Raw genomic sequence first — 18,973 nt, 5'->3', positions numbered from 1 at the left:
ATAAGGTCTGAGGTGAGGATAGTCTTTTGTTCCATGCTTGTATAATACCCAGCAAATCACAATACCCAAGTGTGACTCTTAATTTGTATCACAGATAACAAATAATAATCTTCAGGCAATAACCCCATGAATTTGCTTGCCTTCTCTTTAAGTCCTCTTATGACTGAGTTAACACACCTGGAGGATGAAGAAGTCCTTGATCCATCTAACACAGCAATACTAAACAGTCAGGAAACACAGCGTGAGAATATAGAGGCTTGGCACAAAACTATGTGAAGTACTCCCTTCACTCTAAAGAAGCCACTGCTGCAGTGCAAGACCCACAAGCATAGATGTCCCTCACAAACACAGCAAAAGCTGAGGAAACTGCAAGTTCTAAACAGCACTGATAAAACAGACTTACAACAAGTTGTTTATGCTTTATGAGAAGTGACCTGGATTCAGTTAAATACACAGGTCTTGTTCATGACTTCCCAAATCAAACCCCAGCCTCCAGTACTTTCAGTGCCATGAAGTTTATAGTCTACAACAACAATCCTTCAGATGTCCTGGCCTAAAAAGAGATATTGACACTTCTGGTTTGAATTTAACTACAGTAGGTACAGGAGCCGTAGAGTAACCTTGCTATAAGAGTAAGAGAGCACTTGGGGTGCTTCCAGCATCCTGCTCACACAGCCCAAGGCCAGCACCTCAGCTGCACGTGCGAGTCCGATGAGGAGTCACATCCACCCCACAGACTACAGGCTCCTCCTCACCTGTACCATGCCCAGGTCAAAGGCATAGAGCTTCCTACCTCCTGCTCCCTTTCCCCTTTGCAATGCTATTCAAGGTGCATGAGGCAATTCTCATGTGAAGTTAAATGAAAACATTCAGAGAGATCTGCTCACATTACAAACTTTTGCATTTAAACTAATGTTTTAACTGCCAGGCATTTTAAAGTATACAGTACTTCAGACATCTTTTAGAAAGATGTTATAGGAATGAGAATATCCAAGGCCTCTAGGAATTCATATCCACTTTCTCTTAGTTTACTTTTTCTCCTTCTCCAGCTGGTTTGCTTTGCCTTTTAAAATTTATTTTAAAGTCATAAAACCAACAAGTTATCTTCAGTTTCATAAACTTTGCTAAAACTGGAGAGTAAAAAGTGTTAGTTGCCATGGCAGTGGTGAGGAGTCGCTGGGTCAGGATGCAGAGAACTTCTCTTGTTCTGTCTCATCATTTGCATCAGAAGTTCAGCCATCTGTTATTAACTGTTTAACAACAGTCTTGCTTGTTAGCACTGGTGCTTGCTATTTAAGTCTCCCCACCTTCAGCCCTCTTGAAAATCTCCTAATTAATGTGGAAATTCATCTGAGGGCTCAGTTATCTTTCAGGCAGGATGACCACCATTACTTCAACTTGGCCAAAATTCTCCTTTCTCACCAAGGAAAAAGCAAACACTTATGCAGACACCAACCTCTAGAAGCAGCAGCTTTATTGTTAGACATCAATTTGAAAAGAATTTCATCAGACAGATGATGTGGCTGAAGTCCAAGACACGCTATATCCCTCCCATTTAAGTATACTCCACTATACATTATCTTCCCCAAGTTCCACAGCATCCCTCAATCTTCTTTATCCCACCTTCTTGATATTGCAAAAGAAAAGCTTTGTAATTTTATTTCAGAGGATGAATAGCACTGATTCAACTATGTGTTGCTAACAAGTAAATACTGCCTTTTATCCTCTGAGAGAATCTGAAATATATTTCTCTACTTGCTGCATACATGAAGAAAACAAAAACTTAGTTACACACTTCCAAGCTTAGAATTTTGGAGTTAAAAGCATTTTACCTTATCTTGACTCCACTACCTTCATTTAAATCTGGATGACCTAAAGAAAAATACTGACTCTTTCTGAATCTCATCCTAGGAAAGCAGGCCAGTCTTGTTGCTCCTCACTCATCATACCCTCAGAATGAAGTGGGAGGCTGTACAGTGACAAAAGGGAACAATGTGTCTGTTTCTTTTACTGTTCCTAAAACTACTTCACAAAAAAAAAACAACCCCAAAACCCTGTACTATTAGGAGCAAGGAAGAGGCCTTCAGCAGAAAGCAGGAAGTCCTTGTTTCGGTCATTTAACACCCTAACATATGCTAAGAGCACTCGGTTCACAGGTACAGCCAGCAAAACTCAGATCCTCCAAAATTATAAAGTGGAAGAAAAATTTGAAAAATACTTATGTGGAATATGGAAAGAGAGTTGCAGGGCATCAGAAGACTAATTCATATTCACACATCCCAAGAACAAGACAGTATTTTCCAGGCTGGTCGCTCTTTCATGATGACAAGCAGAGCAGCAGCCTGTTACATGCACCAGCAATTTCAGTGCAGCAGGACATGGCTCAGCACAGGCTAAGATGCCTTCTCAGACTACAAAGACGAGAGACTTGGTAGATACGACCACACGTGCATAGGATGGATCTGACATAATGCTATGGTTTAGAGACCCAGAACTAGAACCCAGTGTCATTACTTCTGGTTCCAAAGAGAATGATGCAACTGAACAGTCTAGAAGTGCCTGAAAAGGTTTTCCTTTCAGCATGTTCAGGAAAATTCTCCATTACAAATACCTGACTTCACAGGTGAAGGCTTGGAGAAACACATCCAGAGCAGCTTTCTGACTATCAGACCACATCAACTCGAGAGGCTTGGTTCAGCTCCAACAACTACGTGAACACTGATGGCATAACTAAGCTGAAGATTATTATAAAAGATCTATTTATACAGTCATGGGGAAGAACTGTTAAGCACATTTTCTGCCTACATGCAAGGCACCTACTAATGCCACTGAGCTGCAATTCTTTTTTCCCCCCAAAATAACTGAAAAACAAGAAAATGAGAAACAAACCCAAGAGTGCAAATGCACGGATAATAATAAAGCTTTTAAAGAGCATTCACAAGGAGAAGAGATAGCAACACTCAAGAATTCAATACTTTTATTTTAATGGACAAGACATTAAACATTATAGTATGCAGGTTAAGTAGGAGCTGATATTCCTATAGCTTTATTAAACATGTCAGTTAGAAGTCATACCTACAAGCTGAGAACTTCTGCAGCCCTGCTGCTAGAACAGAACTAGCTATCAGGGTAATTTAAAAAGCACACAGGGGAAAAAAGCACAGGACTTGTTAGGAGGTGTCCCTCAGGTGAGGAATGTAGATTAAGAATTCCATTATTTTATCTGAAATACAGAAAAAGACAAAACAAAAAGCCCAGAGCAAACTATTTTCATAACATCTGACCTCTTCTACGGCAGTTTCTTTTTGTATTCATCTTCTCTTTGTGCTACTTGATCTCCCAAAACTTTGATGTTACAAACCATTCATTGTCATCTAAGTGGTGGGTAATTTATCTTGTGGAACTTTGTCAGAACATGTTTGACCACCCAAAATCCTCCTCCTAGCTAGTAAGGCTACCTCCAGCAGGTTTGTTTCAGTATTTGCAGTCCAAATTATTGAGAGGGTGGGGTGGAAGGAGAGGCATAAGGCTAGCAGACCAAAGGCAGAGACTGTACTTCTTCCTGAGAAATGCAAGGAGCTCTGAGAGATGAAATTGATGATGGTGGAGCAGCATGAAGCTCCTCAGGTCATTTTTCCAATGCTATTAACCTTCACCTACAACGCCTGTCCCTAAGTGGTTAAACAGTAACCTGCAAAAGTAAAAAAGTTACAAAAGAGACAATATATGCTTCCCATTTGAAAAATTCCTGGGAGAGTGGCCAGGCCCATAAAATTGTTTTAAAATTTTATTTGGGAGGATAAATGAGGACATTACAACTCTCAAGCTCTGTAAAAGACTGCACACTTTAAAATGGACACCAGAGCCTACTATGGAATTTTGAATGCATAAAACAAAAGAACATTTTTGATAGTTTTAGAATTGAACTGTGTCACACAGCACAATTCAGCTATTTACAAGTTTCCGCACTGTAAGTCATGTTATTAAGCTGTAATAGTCTTCTGGTACTCCAAAGAATAAAACATTAAATAGGGTCAAAACTGAAAGGCTTAACAGAATTTCAGCCAAGAATCTAGTTTGCCTCCCTCTCCCCTAATATACGGTAATTTTCCACATAGCAAAATGGCAGACTCACATATTTAAAATTTAATATATACAATTATGAGATTTCACTTTGTCCTCTCAAAAATTCCTTACTACTGTACAAAGCAATGCTTCAGTGATTCAAAGCCGATATTGCCACACAAAACACAAGAGTACACTAGTGGAATCACTCCTGCTCCCGTGTCAGGAAGTGGGCATCCAACGTCAGCAAGCTCACTTAAACTAGAGCTCTTGTACTTTTCAGAGGAATATCAACAAGCTCTAGACACAGGATAAATATATATATAAAAATATATATATATGCAAGTACTTGGTCAGAGCAACAGTCACGTTTTTAGATAAGTTTGCACAAAAAGCAATGGCTAATCCTCAGTTCTGCACTGAGTTCAGTCTGCTATTTAATTAGCTTTTTATACCATATAGTTGAGCAACCAGTAAGATGCTAACTAAAAATACATATTTTTATTGCCCCCAAAGCTGACATATTTGCATCAGCTTCATTTGCCCCAAGACAAACAAGTAGTGGCAAAGGGCTGATAATGTTTCATGCATTGTTTCTAGCAGAAATCAAAATACTGTAATAGTTTCCTCCTGCTAGAGAAAAAAAAAAAAAAAAAAAAAAAGAGGAGAGAGAAACTTGACCTACATAACAAGGCACAGAAGAAACTCAGTTAAGCTTCAGGGTGTTTTTGGGAGGAGGAAGAGGTTGGGTTTTTTTCTCACAACAATGAAGAGTCAAACAGTTACATATGGCTACACTAACTACAACTGTTAGCACATCTGACACTTCACTACCCGTCTCACTTTAAAGGCTTTAAAATCCTCCCCTCCTGTTCCAAGACATTTAATACTCTTGCCCTAACAACCTAATGAATTAACCGAGTTAATTTTTAGGCTGTCCATTACTTTCCTTTAAGGGAAGGTTAAAAAAGGAAAAAAAAAAAAAAAAAAAAAAGCCAACCCCCAACTCACAGAAATTCAGCCTTTCATAGGCTCAGTATACGGAAGGAAAGGAAGAATGTCTGGTTCGGGTTTCTAAAGGAACTGTTTACAGACTCAACCGGAGAGGCAAACTTGGGTACACTTCACTGTAGGCGGACTCCAAATCACCTTTCCCAGGCAAACACCACCAACAACGGCCGATCGCTCCGAGCCACACGGCTTGAACTCGCTTCACGCCCGGGAAGCCAGTCCGGGCCGGTGCGGCCGCCTCCAGCCTCCCCCCGCCGCTCCGCCCGGCCCCCGCCCCGAGCGGCCCGGCCCGGGGGCTCGCTGCCGTACGCACCTTCTCGGCGCGGCGCGGCGCTCCGGCAGCGAGCCCCGCAGCGAGCCCCGCAGCGCCGGCGCGGGCGGGCGGCTGCCCACGGCATCCTCCACAAAGGAGGCAGAGTAGGGGCGCGCATAGCAACAGGGCCGGGCGCCGATTGGCCCCGCCGGGCGAGCGCCGGCCCCCTCGGCACGGCCCGGCCCGGCCCAGGTGAGCGGGGCGGGGGCGCGGGCGGCCCGCGGCAGCACGAACCGCCGGCACCGGGGCCACGCTCCCGAACCGGGACCGGCGTGACCGCGGCCGGGCTGCGGCGGGACCGCCGACACGCGTGGGAGGGCGGCGGTGCCGGGAGCGCCGTGCCCCGAGCGGGGCCGAGCGGAGGGGATGTCAAGGGACGGCAGGGCCCGGCGGCGGCCGGAGCCGCTCCCCTGCCCCGCCAGCGGAACGCTCCGGGGGAGAGCAGCTGCCGGGAGTCTGTGAATGTTCCCGCACAGCACCGCTCTCAAGAGTCAGCCCGAGCTGCAGAGTATGAGGCGATGAATAATTACATCTGGAGTGGAAAAAGCCGCCAGCCCGTCCTCCTGCCAGCCAGCACCAGCTAACTTCCCACTGCACTTTTTCCACTGCTCAGCCCACTCGGGAGTGGCTCGGCTGCCTCAACCCTCTGCTGGAGCACACGGCGGGAGGAGGAGCCCAGCACCAGCTCTCCTTGCACTACCGTAGTTCTTACTTCAGTATTTTTAATGGGCACTCCTGAGGACTAATTTATGAGGTTGTTTCAAGAGAGCGGTCTCAAAACAGCATGTACTACTCTAGGTGTAGTCTAAACAATGTACTGGCTACATTAAACAATTTCATCCAGTTCTGACGTATTTACGAGTATTAAAGTCAGATGACGGCCACCGTATTAACATAATCAGTGCAAAAAACCCTATCTTACCCTCAGCTTAACCGCATCACAAAACAAGACTAAAACCCTTGTTCTGTAATTAGATGCCATGAAACTATGAATAGTCCGGATCAAACTAGACTATACAACCACATTCAAAATCCAGTACCACTCACTAATCCATTCAAGAGCATGGAACACAGGCCACCTCACAGAATGACTTTTTCCCCACTCACATTTCATATACCAGTATCATTTAGCTGTAGTTGCAAGAAAACACAGTCTATACAAGATTTTTAAGTAGACATTTTATCCGAGGGAGGTCAGATACCTTTTAGTAGCTGGCCCGTTTAAAGATGTCAGATACAGATATTGCCTTACGTAAAGTTAGATGCAAAACATACCATTTCATTAGTCACTGACATTCAAGGTTCCTCTTTATTTCATCTATTTGCTTTCCAAGTATTTTTCCTTCACGGAACATTTACTTCTACAAAAACACCATAGTTTACACAGTTGTCTGAAAAAGCAATTTCAGGTTTTCTTAATCAAGCAACTAGCTGGCATTTGAGAAGAGTACTCAGATGATTTTCTATGAAGCAGTTATTCAGTATCTGCAGGAGGAAAGGGAGGGATAAGAGGAATATTTATCACACTAGTAAGCACAGTATGTTTAAAAGTTTAGCAAACAAGAGGCAGGAGCAACAACACCCGAGTCAATCCCGCCGGGGCCACAAGAGACAGCATTCAGGAGCCACCAGCTGTTTGTACAGGGCAGCTAACAATGTTCTAGTGATGAGCAGCTGTCTCTAGATGACGGGCACTCCTACCCACCATCCTGCTCCTGAACAGTCTCCCCACATTGGGCTACTGCAGTGCAACCACAAAGATCCTTTCCACACCAGGTATTCTTCAAACACAGTAAAAGTAGGACAGCATGTTGAGCTGGACAGCTTTTAAGCTTACAGTCCTAAACCAGCTGTAGGTACACAGAGCTGAGCTCTGTGCCTGTTTGTGGACAAACACCCCAGAAATTAATGCATTCAGCCTAATAAAATGCTGAATTTAGAATTTCTACCAAATATTAGAAATATTAGAATATTTCTATTCTAATATTTCTACCAAATATTAGAAATTCTACCAAAACAAAACCTCCTTTGAAGCATGCTACTCATTTATTGGTGCAAAACGACAAGCAATAATCAAGATAACCAGACTCTATTTTACCCACCTTCTGCCATAAATAGGATAACACTTCTAAAAATAAAAAAGATGAGGTCTTCATAACAATGGATTTTATCCCAACGCTTTGGGGGTAAGCAGTCCTACACATTTCATAAAGCAGGAAATCAGAGCCAAGTGTGGTTCATCTCAATATCAAGTGAATTACACATCAATTCAGATGCACTTGCCAATAGACATAATTGGCATCATCCATACATTATAAAAAACACTCAACTTCAACCTTTGAAGGGCCATGCCAAAGCACAGGATGTCTAGTAATGAGCCAGTTCAGAAAAACACTCTAGTTCAGATTCCAGCCCTGCCTTGTGCAAGAACAGCAAGGTGTGCATGTGACCCCTAAGGAGCAAAGCCTAAGTGACTCCACAGCACCTTATGTTTACACAGCCTAGTCGTGGAGACAAGCTAAAAATACACTTCTACTAACACATCCCTGCCTTGAAACAAACATTTTTGATTGAGTTATTAATTTGCAGAACATAAAACCACCAAGTACTCTCATGTATACAGCCTTATTCCCCTTCTCCCAGTACAGATGCTCAATTCCTCAAAACAAAGCTGAGGTCAGTTCTTGATGCTTGCAATGCATGTTAAAGAGATGGTTAGATATACCACTCACACTCTTTGTACAGTTTTCCTTTTACTGATGTTCAAACTCAAATTTATTGAGTGAGAAAGACTACCTACAGTCTACAGCACACCTAGAGAAGCTGAAAGCATCAGATGCTAACAGTCCCACAAGGATCAGATGCTAACAGTCCCACTATGATTTTTAAATCAACCAAACAGAAATTAAAAACAAATAAAATAAAAATCAGTGCGTAACGTAAAGCTGCTCAAAATTTCTTACTAGAAACTTAAACAAGAACGAATTCCGCCAGCTTACAAAAAGCATCCCAAAACATTAACAAAAGGCCGTTAGATCTTCTCAACACGAGGATGGGATGAAAGAACATACAATGCACATCAAGCACCACCAGCTTTTTCTCCAGTGGATCCAAAATACTTTCTCATAGAAAGTCGTTGATTCAGCGAGACTCTTAGCAAGAAACATCCAAAGGCACTACAACAACAGCCAGTCCCGGCTGGCCTCAGCTTAGCGAACCTAACCGCTCGATGCAAGATGAGGCAGGTGTGCATCCTAGCAGCTTTACACTGATCTTTGTCTTCAGACATTTCCAGTATTACCAGCTATTCCCCGTTTCACCTCCATGACCTAGCTGCTTGGTTTTACTGCTCCACTGTTGAACAGCAGCCTCCTCGGAGCGCTCCTCCACGCCCTGCGTGCATTAGCACGGCGCAGGCAGTTGCGCTGTGAGCGCTGCTGCTGGCACAGCAATCGCAGCAACCATCACTCCGGCCATCCTCCACTTCTGGCTCTCCAGATACTTTGTTTCTCATGGTTTCCCCGCAGTAAATGAAATTCCTCTGGCAATTCAAATAGCATGCGCTTCAAAAGGAAGAAGCTGTTTCCCCCTCAAATTAAAACAAAGCAAAGTCATACTTTTTACTAAAAGGCAACTGAAGTGGGAAAACTTGCACAGAAAATATACTTGAAGTTGAATTTTAAAGAAATTTATGGCAGGCAAGAAAGGGTTTACCTTTGAGCAGCATGAGCGTTGGTATCAATCCCTTTGACCTAACTGTGTGCTCCCAGTCCATGCTGATCTTCACTATTTTGTCCCTGTTCAGTTCCTATTGATAGGATACTCCTCTTTTATTCCACATCACTGCAATATTTACTGAAGTCCTTCCCTTCTTGATGCAACTATTGCCTTCTCCCATACTCTCAAATTCACCTACTTAATCAAAATTTTTAAAATAAAGAAGTAGTAAACAGAAGTCTTGAAGGTTCAGCAGTTTTAAAGATTCAGATCTAACACACAAAGGAAATGTACAAGTACTTGTGACTTTACAGAAAACTGCACATTAAAAGAAGCATCAGCCCAACATACCAAAATTTTACTCTCTGCTAACACAGAAGTTATGTCAAGCAGCCATCACAGACATTTACTCAGATACTGCTCTTACACACCCTCTCTGCCCCTCCATGCAAACAAAGCCTTCCACCAAATTTGCTGACCTGCCCGGAAGTGCGAGTTGGAGCCATGGTTTGTTTCACTTGCGTTGCTGGGCTGGTGCCCTGGCAGGGAATCAAGGAGAACAATACCTGGCAGGGGAGAAGGGCTTCCCATTGCTCTGAAAAAAAAGCACGCTGACCGCAGCAGCTCTTCCTGCACCTCTCCTTCTCCTTCCCTTGTCCCTCAGAAGAAACCAGCTCCGACTCTACCACCTCCCATCATGGTGCTGACTGCACTGAGGGTATGGGATAATACTTGCCATCGTCAATTCTACTGAAGTTCTCTCTCTTTTTGCTCTTGCCTCTCCCATTACACCAAACGACAAGATGATACTTGCACAGCATCCTGAGAAAGAAGCTTAATTTGTTGCAGCACAGAGAAGTGTGAAATATGTCCTAGAAATCCTGAAGGCTCATCACGGGGCAAAAGGAAGCCCTGCATCCACAGCAAGCACCATTAAGAGGCTAAACTAGCACAAGCAGTCACCTGCTCACAGACTCCCTAAAGTACTTCACCATCCAAAATGGGCTTACTTACCAACCTGGTTCCTATGGATCTTGATGGAAAAAAGATCACTAACTTGTGTAATGTAAAGCAGATGACACCGCTCATGTGCAACCAGAGAGTCCTTATTTCAGATATATTCTCCCGTTTCTATGCCTCAGAAGAAAATCCAACTTGGTTTTTTCCCAGTAAAAGCAAACAGGTTTGGGAAATGCATTGATCATTGCTAAGAGGGAAGCCTAACTGCCCCATGGTTACTGGGTACTACATACCTGGACAGAGAGAGATTGCATGCCTGCCCAAGTAAAGAAAAGTGGCCAAACCAAAATAAATGTGTATGGGGGGGAAGAGCTCCCCTTACTGCTCTTAGAGAAACAAAGTTGTTCAGTGAGACTATTTTGTTTGCCTTTATTCATTAGAAGGACTCTTACACTCAGCAGAGACATGAAAGTGTCCTTAGCGTTTCACGTCTGCAGAGTGCTTCCCTCCCTGTGTGTTCAGCTGCCTCACCTGCAGCTTCCTCTCCAAATTATCCCCAAGAACATCCTCATGCCACCCTATTACATCTTTGCATTTTAAGTCAATGTAATGTAATACCATCCCAGACAGCAACTTGAACCAGCTTTGGCCCCAAAGCTAACATGAAAAATCACTAGCCAAAAGAACTAGTCAGGCCCATTTGACATGGAAGGAAATGTATTAATGCAAGTGAGATGGTTTTGACTTGGTCAGGTTAACTCTGGATTGCTAAGCAAAGATGGAGAATTTTGATGACTTACAACTCAATTATACTATTTACACGTAGCCTTTATAAAAAAATATCTCTTCCAATCTCAGTACAGCTCTGACTGAAGAGCAAGAGTAACTCACATGGCTTCAGCCACGTGCTTGTAGCTATAGTCATGCCACCCTGCATGAGACCAGCAGAAAAAGGAATAGGTAATGAAAGGGAAGCCTTCCAAAGTCCAGCTGCCTACCCAGGTCCAAGAGGCACTCTTCCATATTTGCATTTATCCTGAATTGCCTACGTATACATGGAGTTTCAGTACTGGGTAGTACAAAGATAACCATGCAACTGTACCTGCACTTCTAAAACAATTTTAACTTAAAAACTGGCTTCTGTCTAAATGTTAAATTTAAATGACCTGCAAAGACTGAATAATTTATCACCTCCTTGAAAGACAGTGATGTGAGACACTTTCAAAAATCTAAAAAACATAGTTTATCAAGTATCACATCAGAATGGAGAGAGTAATTACAGCTGTATTTACAGTTAAACTGTAAGAACTTATGGACTAAAAGAATAGCTGGACTGTTACCCTAAACTCGTTGCTGAGAAGATAAAAGGCTATGGCTATTTCTCCACCAGTAAACAGTTGCTATTAGTAGAAGTTTGCCAAAATAACAAAGAAACATTTTATAAACAGTGAAGCAGACAGAGCAAGTTCTTTTAACAAATGTCATATAGCTGGTTTGTTCTCATCAGTTACTCTGTTTTCACAGAAGACTTCTAATTTTAATAAGCAAAATTTCAGTTGGCAGCGAACTCGTCTCTCATGAGATTCTGTATTTATAAATGTTAGCTTATTTTTAAAAACATTTAGAAGCTGGCAGATCTCAGATCCAATAATAGTTTCAACACTGCCCTTAACAACGAAGTCCAACCTAATGTGTTTCACCCCAGGGATCTGATCTGGCATGCCAAAGTTTCTCACTTCAGCAAGTGAAGAATATGGTCAGAAGGGTCAGTTTATATATTCCAAGCCTATGGGCTTGGCATATCCACAATCCCTAAAATATCCACCTAAATGCCACTCCAGCAGCATCTGTTTTAGCAGCAGCTAAAGGCAGCTAGTATGGACAACACCAAGCAAACAACAAGAAAATGGCAAAGTTGTTACCAGGATGGTTTTCTCTGAGAAACAGGTGTGCCATGAAGAACTCTCACTGCTGAACAATGATAAAAGCACGCTTCCAACACAAGAAATACTTTTACAACAGGAAGACTTGCCTTGCTGTCAATAGCTAGGTACAAATTGCAGAACAGGTAAAAAAACTGTAACGTAAACTGGCATTTCAAATTAAAAACTGAGATTTTCCATTCTACAAATTAATACACTTTTTTCTTTTTTTTTGGTGCCTAACATTTTTAAAGGTTAAGCACCTAAAAGCCAAGAATTCTTCCAAGTTAAATTTTTGAGGTAGAAATTTAGTAAAAAGAGAGTTTATATTGCCATTTTTCACGTGCCAGGACAGAGCTGTATTGAAAGCATCTAGACTCCACCCTTCATTAAAAGGAAAAGACTCCTGTTCCTGTTCACTCATACCCTGCATCTATATATTATCTGTTATCAGCACAAATCTGCTCTCCCCAAAGATTAGAGCTAGACAGCTTCATGCTTTATAAAGGGAATCTGAGTGCAGTATCTGTCACTTTGGTTGGGTTGGTGGGGTTTTTTACCCTGAACAGTTTTAGCTGTCGGGTTTTTTTGAGAATAAGCTGGTTTTATTTGAAAGCAGTCCAGGCAGGAGGAGCAGCCTCCCCAGGCACACGCACCTCGCCGCACGTGCCCGCGGCAGAGCCTGTTGGCCCGCACGGCTTCCTGGGGCAGGCACAGCGTCACCTCCAGCTCATCAGCACCAACCTGCACTTACCTGTGGCAACCCAGCCCCAAGCATTGCCCAGACGCTTCTGGAGTGACAACTCCACTGAGCAGGAAGCAGCTCATTTCCAGTTTATTACTTTGTTTACCGGCTACATCATTCCGCCATGGAAAAGTTTAAGTGCTTTGTGACATTTCACTGAGAAGATAGTATAAAATTAAAGTGTCTGTATCACAGTGCAATATAGGACACTAAAACAACACTCATTCTTTTACAATATATATTTTCACTTCCTAATCTGCATACTCTGCAGCACATCATCTTTGCTAAAAAGCTTTCCACAACATCTTCCCCAGGTAATATAGGGCATATTTTATGCTTATAAAAACAAGGGCCTTACCCACATCTCCTAGCTTAACAACCAACTCCAAAACTGAACACACTGGTTCAGCTCACTTCCCCCCAGTCCCATGCCTCCTCACCCTTCCTCCTAAGAATCTAAATTCCACCAACTGTTCATTAACCTCTCCTCCAGCTTTCCCCACAGATACATCCCGAAATGCCTCAGCTGTGTTTCCCACAGGAGGCAGTAACCAGACTTTTGCTGAACCAAGAGTTAGCTCTTTCCATACCAACACACCAAGTAATGTGGCAGAAGTCCCATAACCCAGTTACTACAAACAGACCCAGAGGCATGTATCCGAGTTTGACTTGCAAAGAAGGAAGGAGAAGAGAAAAAGCCATCTTCAGACTGCTTGTTCCTCTCTTGTAGACAGAAAGTCATTTCTGTAAATTAGGATAATCTCAAAGAGGGAATTAATGCTTCAGAAAGTAGGAGAAGAGTGCTTTTTGCTTAATTTGTAAGTGAAAACAAAATAGTCTCTACACAGAGAGCACACATAGAGGAATAAACAAAGCAAGGCAATAAAAAAGTAAGAAAAGACTCGAATAAGGTGATAAAAACCAGCCAGTATGCATTTAGAGACAAACAAGCCTGTCTTCCTCCTTTAACTGATCATTCATGCAATGAGGGGGAGGGAGGAGGAAGGAGCAATAACTCTCAGCTATTTAGACTATAGTAAGACTTTTGATGTCTTGCTACATTTCCACAGTAAAATATGACTATACTGCAGATTCATCTAAACCACAAGATTTTTTCCAGTTGTGCACCAAGTGTACTCTAAGAGTACATAACAAGCCTTCTGAGTTTGGCAGCAAGCTATCACCCTGACATTATGCAATGTTTTCATTAACGCTGATGGTGAAACAGTGTGTTTATACAGTTCATGAACAAAGCTGAGCTGGAAGACTTTGCAAGCACTCTGTTACGAAGTCTTATTCTGTCTTCCAAACTCAATAAACTGCCGAAGTGACCAGAAGTCATTAGAACGAAGTTCAATAGAAGCAAGAGCAAAGCTCTGTACTTGAGAAAGGAAACAGCAGTCCAAACATGCAGCACGAAGCAGCTGACTAGGCAGCTGTACTGCAGAAACCAAATCGTGATGGTATCATGGATCAAAGCCAGGTAACCTGATACGTTGTTACTGCAGAAAGACAAAAAAAAACCAAAAAACAAACAACCCAACCAAAACCAATCCCAAACTCAAACATCACTCCAAAAACATGGTATGGAAGAAAGGGAGATAAATCATTCTTCTCCCTGGCACCAGCAAAGCCTCAGCTGAAGAAACATGACCACTGTATTTTAAGATGCTTCAACACTTCACTTTCAGAATGGCAGCACAGGGAAGGCAAAGCTGAGCAGCAGCCATCAGTATTTGAGTTACTGCATTCCCTAGACCCAGTACAGATAGCTCTGGGAATGTGCTTAGGGCAAACACCATCCTTCCACACTCACCCCCACCTGATGGCTGCATCCTGAGTGATGCTCATGAGATACATCCTGGGAATGCCCTGTGCCTTTGCATGGCAAAGGAATAAGCTCACATTTTTACCTGCACTTTCAAAGCTCTCTTCCTGCTCTCCCTCACTCACAAAACTGCTCTGCAGGTTTGCTATGCAGAGTTCCATATTCTGTCTCCTCCGTACTGCTCTCACATATTAATTACATGTTCATATCTGCAATTTTCCAACTTTCCTTCCTGCAGAGGGAGATAAGTACCTTAGGGCCAAATTACCCTACTTCCTTCATTTCTGCCTGTCCCTCTCACCTCCTTAAATTTAAACATCCTATAACACTTTCCACTGATAAAAATAGTTGCACATTTAGATCTCTTCCTTCTTCTCCTGCACCACCCATCTTTGCTGGGGATAACAAGAACCTTACTGGCAGTACAACAACATCTAAACCATACCTCTCCCAATGTGCCTGGGCATTACCATCTTCAGTGAAGTGCTGAGCTCAATTCTAACAACAAGAACTGCATCCCTCTGCTCCAAATTGATTCTGATATAATTACTTCTAAGAATGACCAAAAAAACCCCAACGCATTGCAAGCCTGTTTAAAGTCTGCTTCTTTATGCTTTACTCGGGGTGTGAACTTACGGTCCTCTCAGGATTTTGAGGCTCTGTAGAGAAGTGAAGCCTGTGGCAAGCTGAGTGGTCTGCTCCTCCTGTGCCCTTTGCTATTAATTTGCGACGATTGGAAGCAGGTGACTGCACACTTGACTGCTTGTGTCCTGTGGTACAGCTGCTATGCAGAAAGCAGCACATGAAAACATTTGCATGATTCGTGCCTCCTAAGAGTCTCTGTGGGCCGCATGTGGCATTTAGGCAGCACTTTCACAGCCCCCTTTGTGCATGGTACTGCTCTATTATATCAGCACACAGTTCAGCTAGAGGGATCCACTAAAATGGCTGGAGATACTCTCCCACATTTGGCAAGATCCATGATTTATTTCAAGACTTTTGTTAATTATCTTAAAAGAATTTCAAGACGTAACTTCTGAAGGATTTTACTAAGTTTGTGGAAAACACTTTACAGTGGATAAGAATCTCAATTTATTAATACCTAGCTTAGGGGAAAAAAAGAAAAAAAAAAATACCCGAGCAACCTAATAACTTGCTTTCTGTACAAATTTGGTTCCCTTTACCCCAGATTGGTTAAAAAAAGGCATCTGATCACTTATCACACAGCAGCTGATAATTTCCAATGTTCTAATTCCTTCTGCCTAAAAATTAAAAAAAGGAATAGACAAAGGTCATGTAGATGTTGAACTGCTAGAGCAGAACATTTTAAAGCTGCAAATATTGACTTGGGTTTAACCTGGCTGTTTTGAAATATAATTTCACCCTGACAGTAAATAGTTTTCAAACTTCAGGGTCTGGTATTAAAATCTAAAGAGATTCTAAAAACAACCAGCCTTGCTGCAGTAGATGGTGTGAAGGTTTAAGCAGTTAAGAAACAAGGAGGAAAGCAACGAGAAAGGCCCATTTCAAAACCATAGTACTTAAACCCCATTAACTTATGATTGCTTCTGTACTATCTGTGCTATCATCACACCATATAATCCTTGCAGCATATACAGACAAGAAATCCACCGAAGAGTGGTCATTTATGCAGTGTCGCTATTAGGAAACATGCAATTAACAAACCTAATTAAGATGTGTATGTCATGTAAGTGTTAGCATTAAATACATGAATATCTGAGCTATATAAAAGTGTTTCTCAAAACACCAGTGATTATAACAGAAATAGAACATGTTTATAAACTGAAAGCAACCAGGTAAGCAATAGAATCATCAAAACTTTAAGAAATATGGATTATTGTTTTTAATTAACATTCAGAATACTACGATGAGCACGCATAAGATTTTCTTCAAAAAATAGTCTTGCTTTAACTAACACGAATCAATAATCAGTCCTCCAGTGGATCAAAATAGAAGTCATGACATATTTCCAACTCTAGGGGCATCAGCAGCTGTTGCTATACGGCAGAAGAGCTCAAGTGTTATAAACATATACGTAGACTGCCGTCTTGATTTTTCTGTAAAACCAGATGTCAGTAATCCGATAAGATGTAACCAAATAATCGTGAAAAATGTGTATTTCACCATGCTTGTTATGAAATATCTCCATTATAAGTGGGGAAAAAAGCACTGTCAGTTTATAAAACACCACAGATGTAAGTTTTGGTTATTTTCAGGGTGCTTTTCAGCTATATTTGGACATTTCTGTACAGCTGCTGGCTTTGTCTGTCGATGCCCGATTTGCCTTTGACCGACTCTCGCCTCAGCACTGCAGGTCTGTGCTAACGAGCCGGCTGTGTCTGACACACGGACTGCAGCATTCCCACAGCAGAAGCACTTCGCTACGGCGTTTGTCTCCCTTCCATCCAGCCAAGACAATGGAAAGCCGAAGGGCAGGCAGGACACGGGGCTGTCACCCCCTTCGCGGGGCACCTTCCGCACCCCACTGCCACCGGCATTTCCCGAGCTGAGCCCGAGCACCTGGATTCTTTCCCAGCCCCAAAATGGCAGGGGAGGGGATAAGGAAATAGAGCGATAACATCGGAACAAAACACCGGGCTACTTCTAATCCTAGAGACGAAACAAACAAAAAGAAATGTACTGATAAGCCGTTTACCTCGTTCCGGCTTCATCTTCCCTGCTGCCTCAGCGAGGTCTGGCAGGGCCGAGGTGCTGTGCCGCTGTCCCCGCGGAGCCGGGCCGTCGCTGCCCGAGCCAGCGGTGTCGGCGGCGCTCCGGGAGCGGGCACGGCCGGCGGGAGGCGGCCCCGCCAATGCAGCGGCCGGGCCCGCGGGCGGGCGGGCTGGCGGCGGCCGGCCGGGGGAGGCTGCGCGCCGGCGGCCTCTGCCCGCGCCCGGCCAGGGTGTCCTTCCGTGACACGGCGCCGCGCGGGGCTATTTATAACCTGCCGGGGAAAAAATCCCACAACAACAGACCTCGGCTCACCCCCGGCCGCGCCGGCTCTGAGTCACCGCGGCCCCGGGCGACGGCAGCCCCTGCCGGAGTCCCCTCCCTCCCGCCCGCCTGCCCCGAGGAAGGCAGCGAGCGGCCCCCCGCCCGCCCCGTCGGGGCCGCGGCCCCCGCCCCGTCACGGGCCGGCGGCTGGCGGCGGGGGGCTGCGCCGCACCTCCATCCCCGGCCCCGCCGCTGCCGCCCGGGCTGCCGGGCCGTGCCCCCGCGATGCGCCCCGGTCACACGGCCCGCCCCGCCCGCCAAGCGCTGCTCTCCATGGCTCTGCCTCCGGCCCTGCCTCCTCCTCCTCCTCCTCGCCGCTGACTAACTCCCCTCCTCTCCGCCGGGCACTCCCCGCCTCCCGCCGAGCGGGGCACACACATCACAGCCCGGCGGCGGGCAGAGCAGGACGGAGCGAGCTAGGGCAGGGCAGCTCGGCCGGGGGTACCCGCCACGCTCGGCCGCCAGCGGCGGGGAACGCGGCCACTGCCCGCCAGGCCCGCGGGCCCCGCTGCGCGCCCGCGCCGCGCTCATCCCGCCCCCGGGCCGGCCCCCGCCCGCCCCACGTGCCGCACGGCGGCCAATGCCCCGCGCCGCCTCCCGCCCGCCCGCCGTCGAGCAGCTCGGTTGTCACGGCAACAGAGCGCGGCTCGGCACGGTCCGGTCCCGCCCGGGAGTGCGGTCCCCGCAGCCCGGGGACACCCCGTGCCCTGCGCTGCAGACGGCGCCGCTGGGTTTATGGGTTCGCGCAAACGGCATCGTCCCTTCACCCCTATCCCCCCCCCGCCGAGTGCTTTGGTAGCCAGGCTCCCGCCCCGGGGCGGGGAGCGGCCCCTCGCTCACTCACCCGGCTCCGACGGCGGCTGGCGCGGCCCCTCACCCGCGCCTTTCCCGCACTGCCGCCAGCCGCTGGCCGCCCTTCCCTCTCCGCCCCGCACGCGTGTCCTCCCACGCCGGCCCTCCGTGTGCCCACAGGGCCCCGAGCCCCTGACCGCCGGCGCTTAAATGCACGCGTGTATCGGCGGTTCAGGTGTGAAGTGCCCGTGGGGCGGGATGCTGAGCCCCGCCCGCTCACACCGGGCTGCGGGCGGGGAGAGGCGCTCGGGGCAGCGCTGCCCCGCTCACACCGCCCTGCCCGGCAGCGCCGTGCTCGGCGCTCACTTCACGCTGATAACTACATTGTGCGGAGGAACAATGGAGTCAGCTGGGCTGCGGTTACACAACCGCCTTAATCCGGCAGAAATTCAGGTTTCCCTGAAAGGGACGGGCCGGCGCCATCCCTCGCGCCAGGCCCGCCTGGCAGAGCAGGTCAGAACCGGGGCTGCCGAGTGCGGGCCCCGGCCCCCGCCCGCACCCCATCGCTGTAGACGCACTGCTAATGCACCACGGAAAACGGGGAA

The 18,973-nt window shown here is 45.6% G+C and overlaps 1 protein-coding gene across 2 annotated transcripts in view; it reads right to left on the bottom strand.

The window, feature by feature from the left end:
- The window catches only part of FAM214A (family with sequence similarity 214 member A), a 47,056-nt gene extending 29,668 nt beyond the window's left edge, over positions 1–17,388 (bottom strand). For both annotated transcript variants that reach the window (XM_032123225.1, XM_032123226.1), the window contains exon 1: positions 17,239–17,388. In XM_032123225.1, coding sequence (XP_031979116.1) covers positions 17,239–17,254 — 16 coding nt within the window. In that variant the 5' untranslated portion in view covers positions 17,255–17,388. The remainder of the gene's footprint in view (positions 1–17,238) is intronic.
- Between the last annotated feature and the right edge of the window lie 1,585 nt (positions 17,389–18,973).

This window comes from Corvus moneduloides, chromosome 13 (assembly GCF_009650955.1).
Source record: "Corvus moneduloides isolate bCorMon1 chromosome 13, bCorMon1.pri, whole genome shotgun sequence".
NCBI classification, from domain to species: Eukaryota; Metazoa; Chordata; class Aves; order Passeriformes; family Corvidae; genus Corvus; species Corvus moneduloides.
Note: the sequence above shows the minus strand (reverse complement) of the source record. Positions and strands in the feature narration are given on the sequence as shown.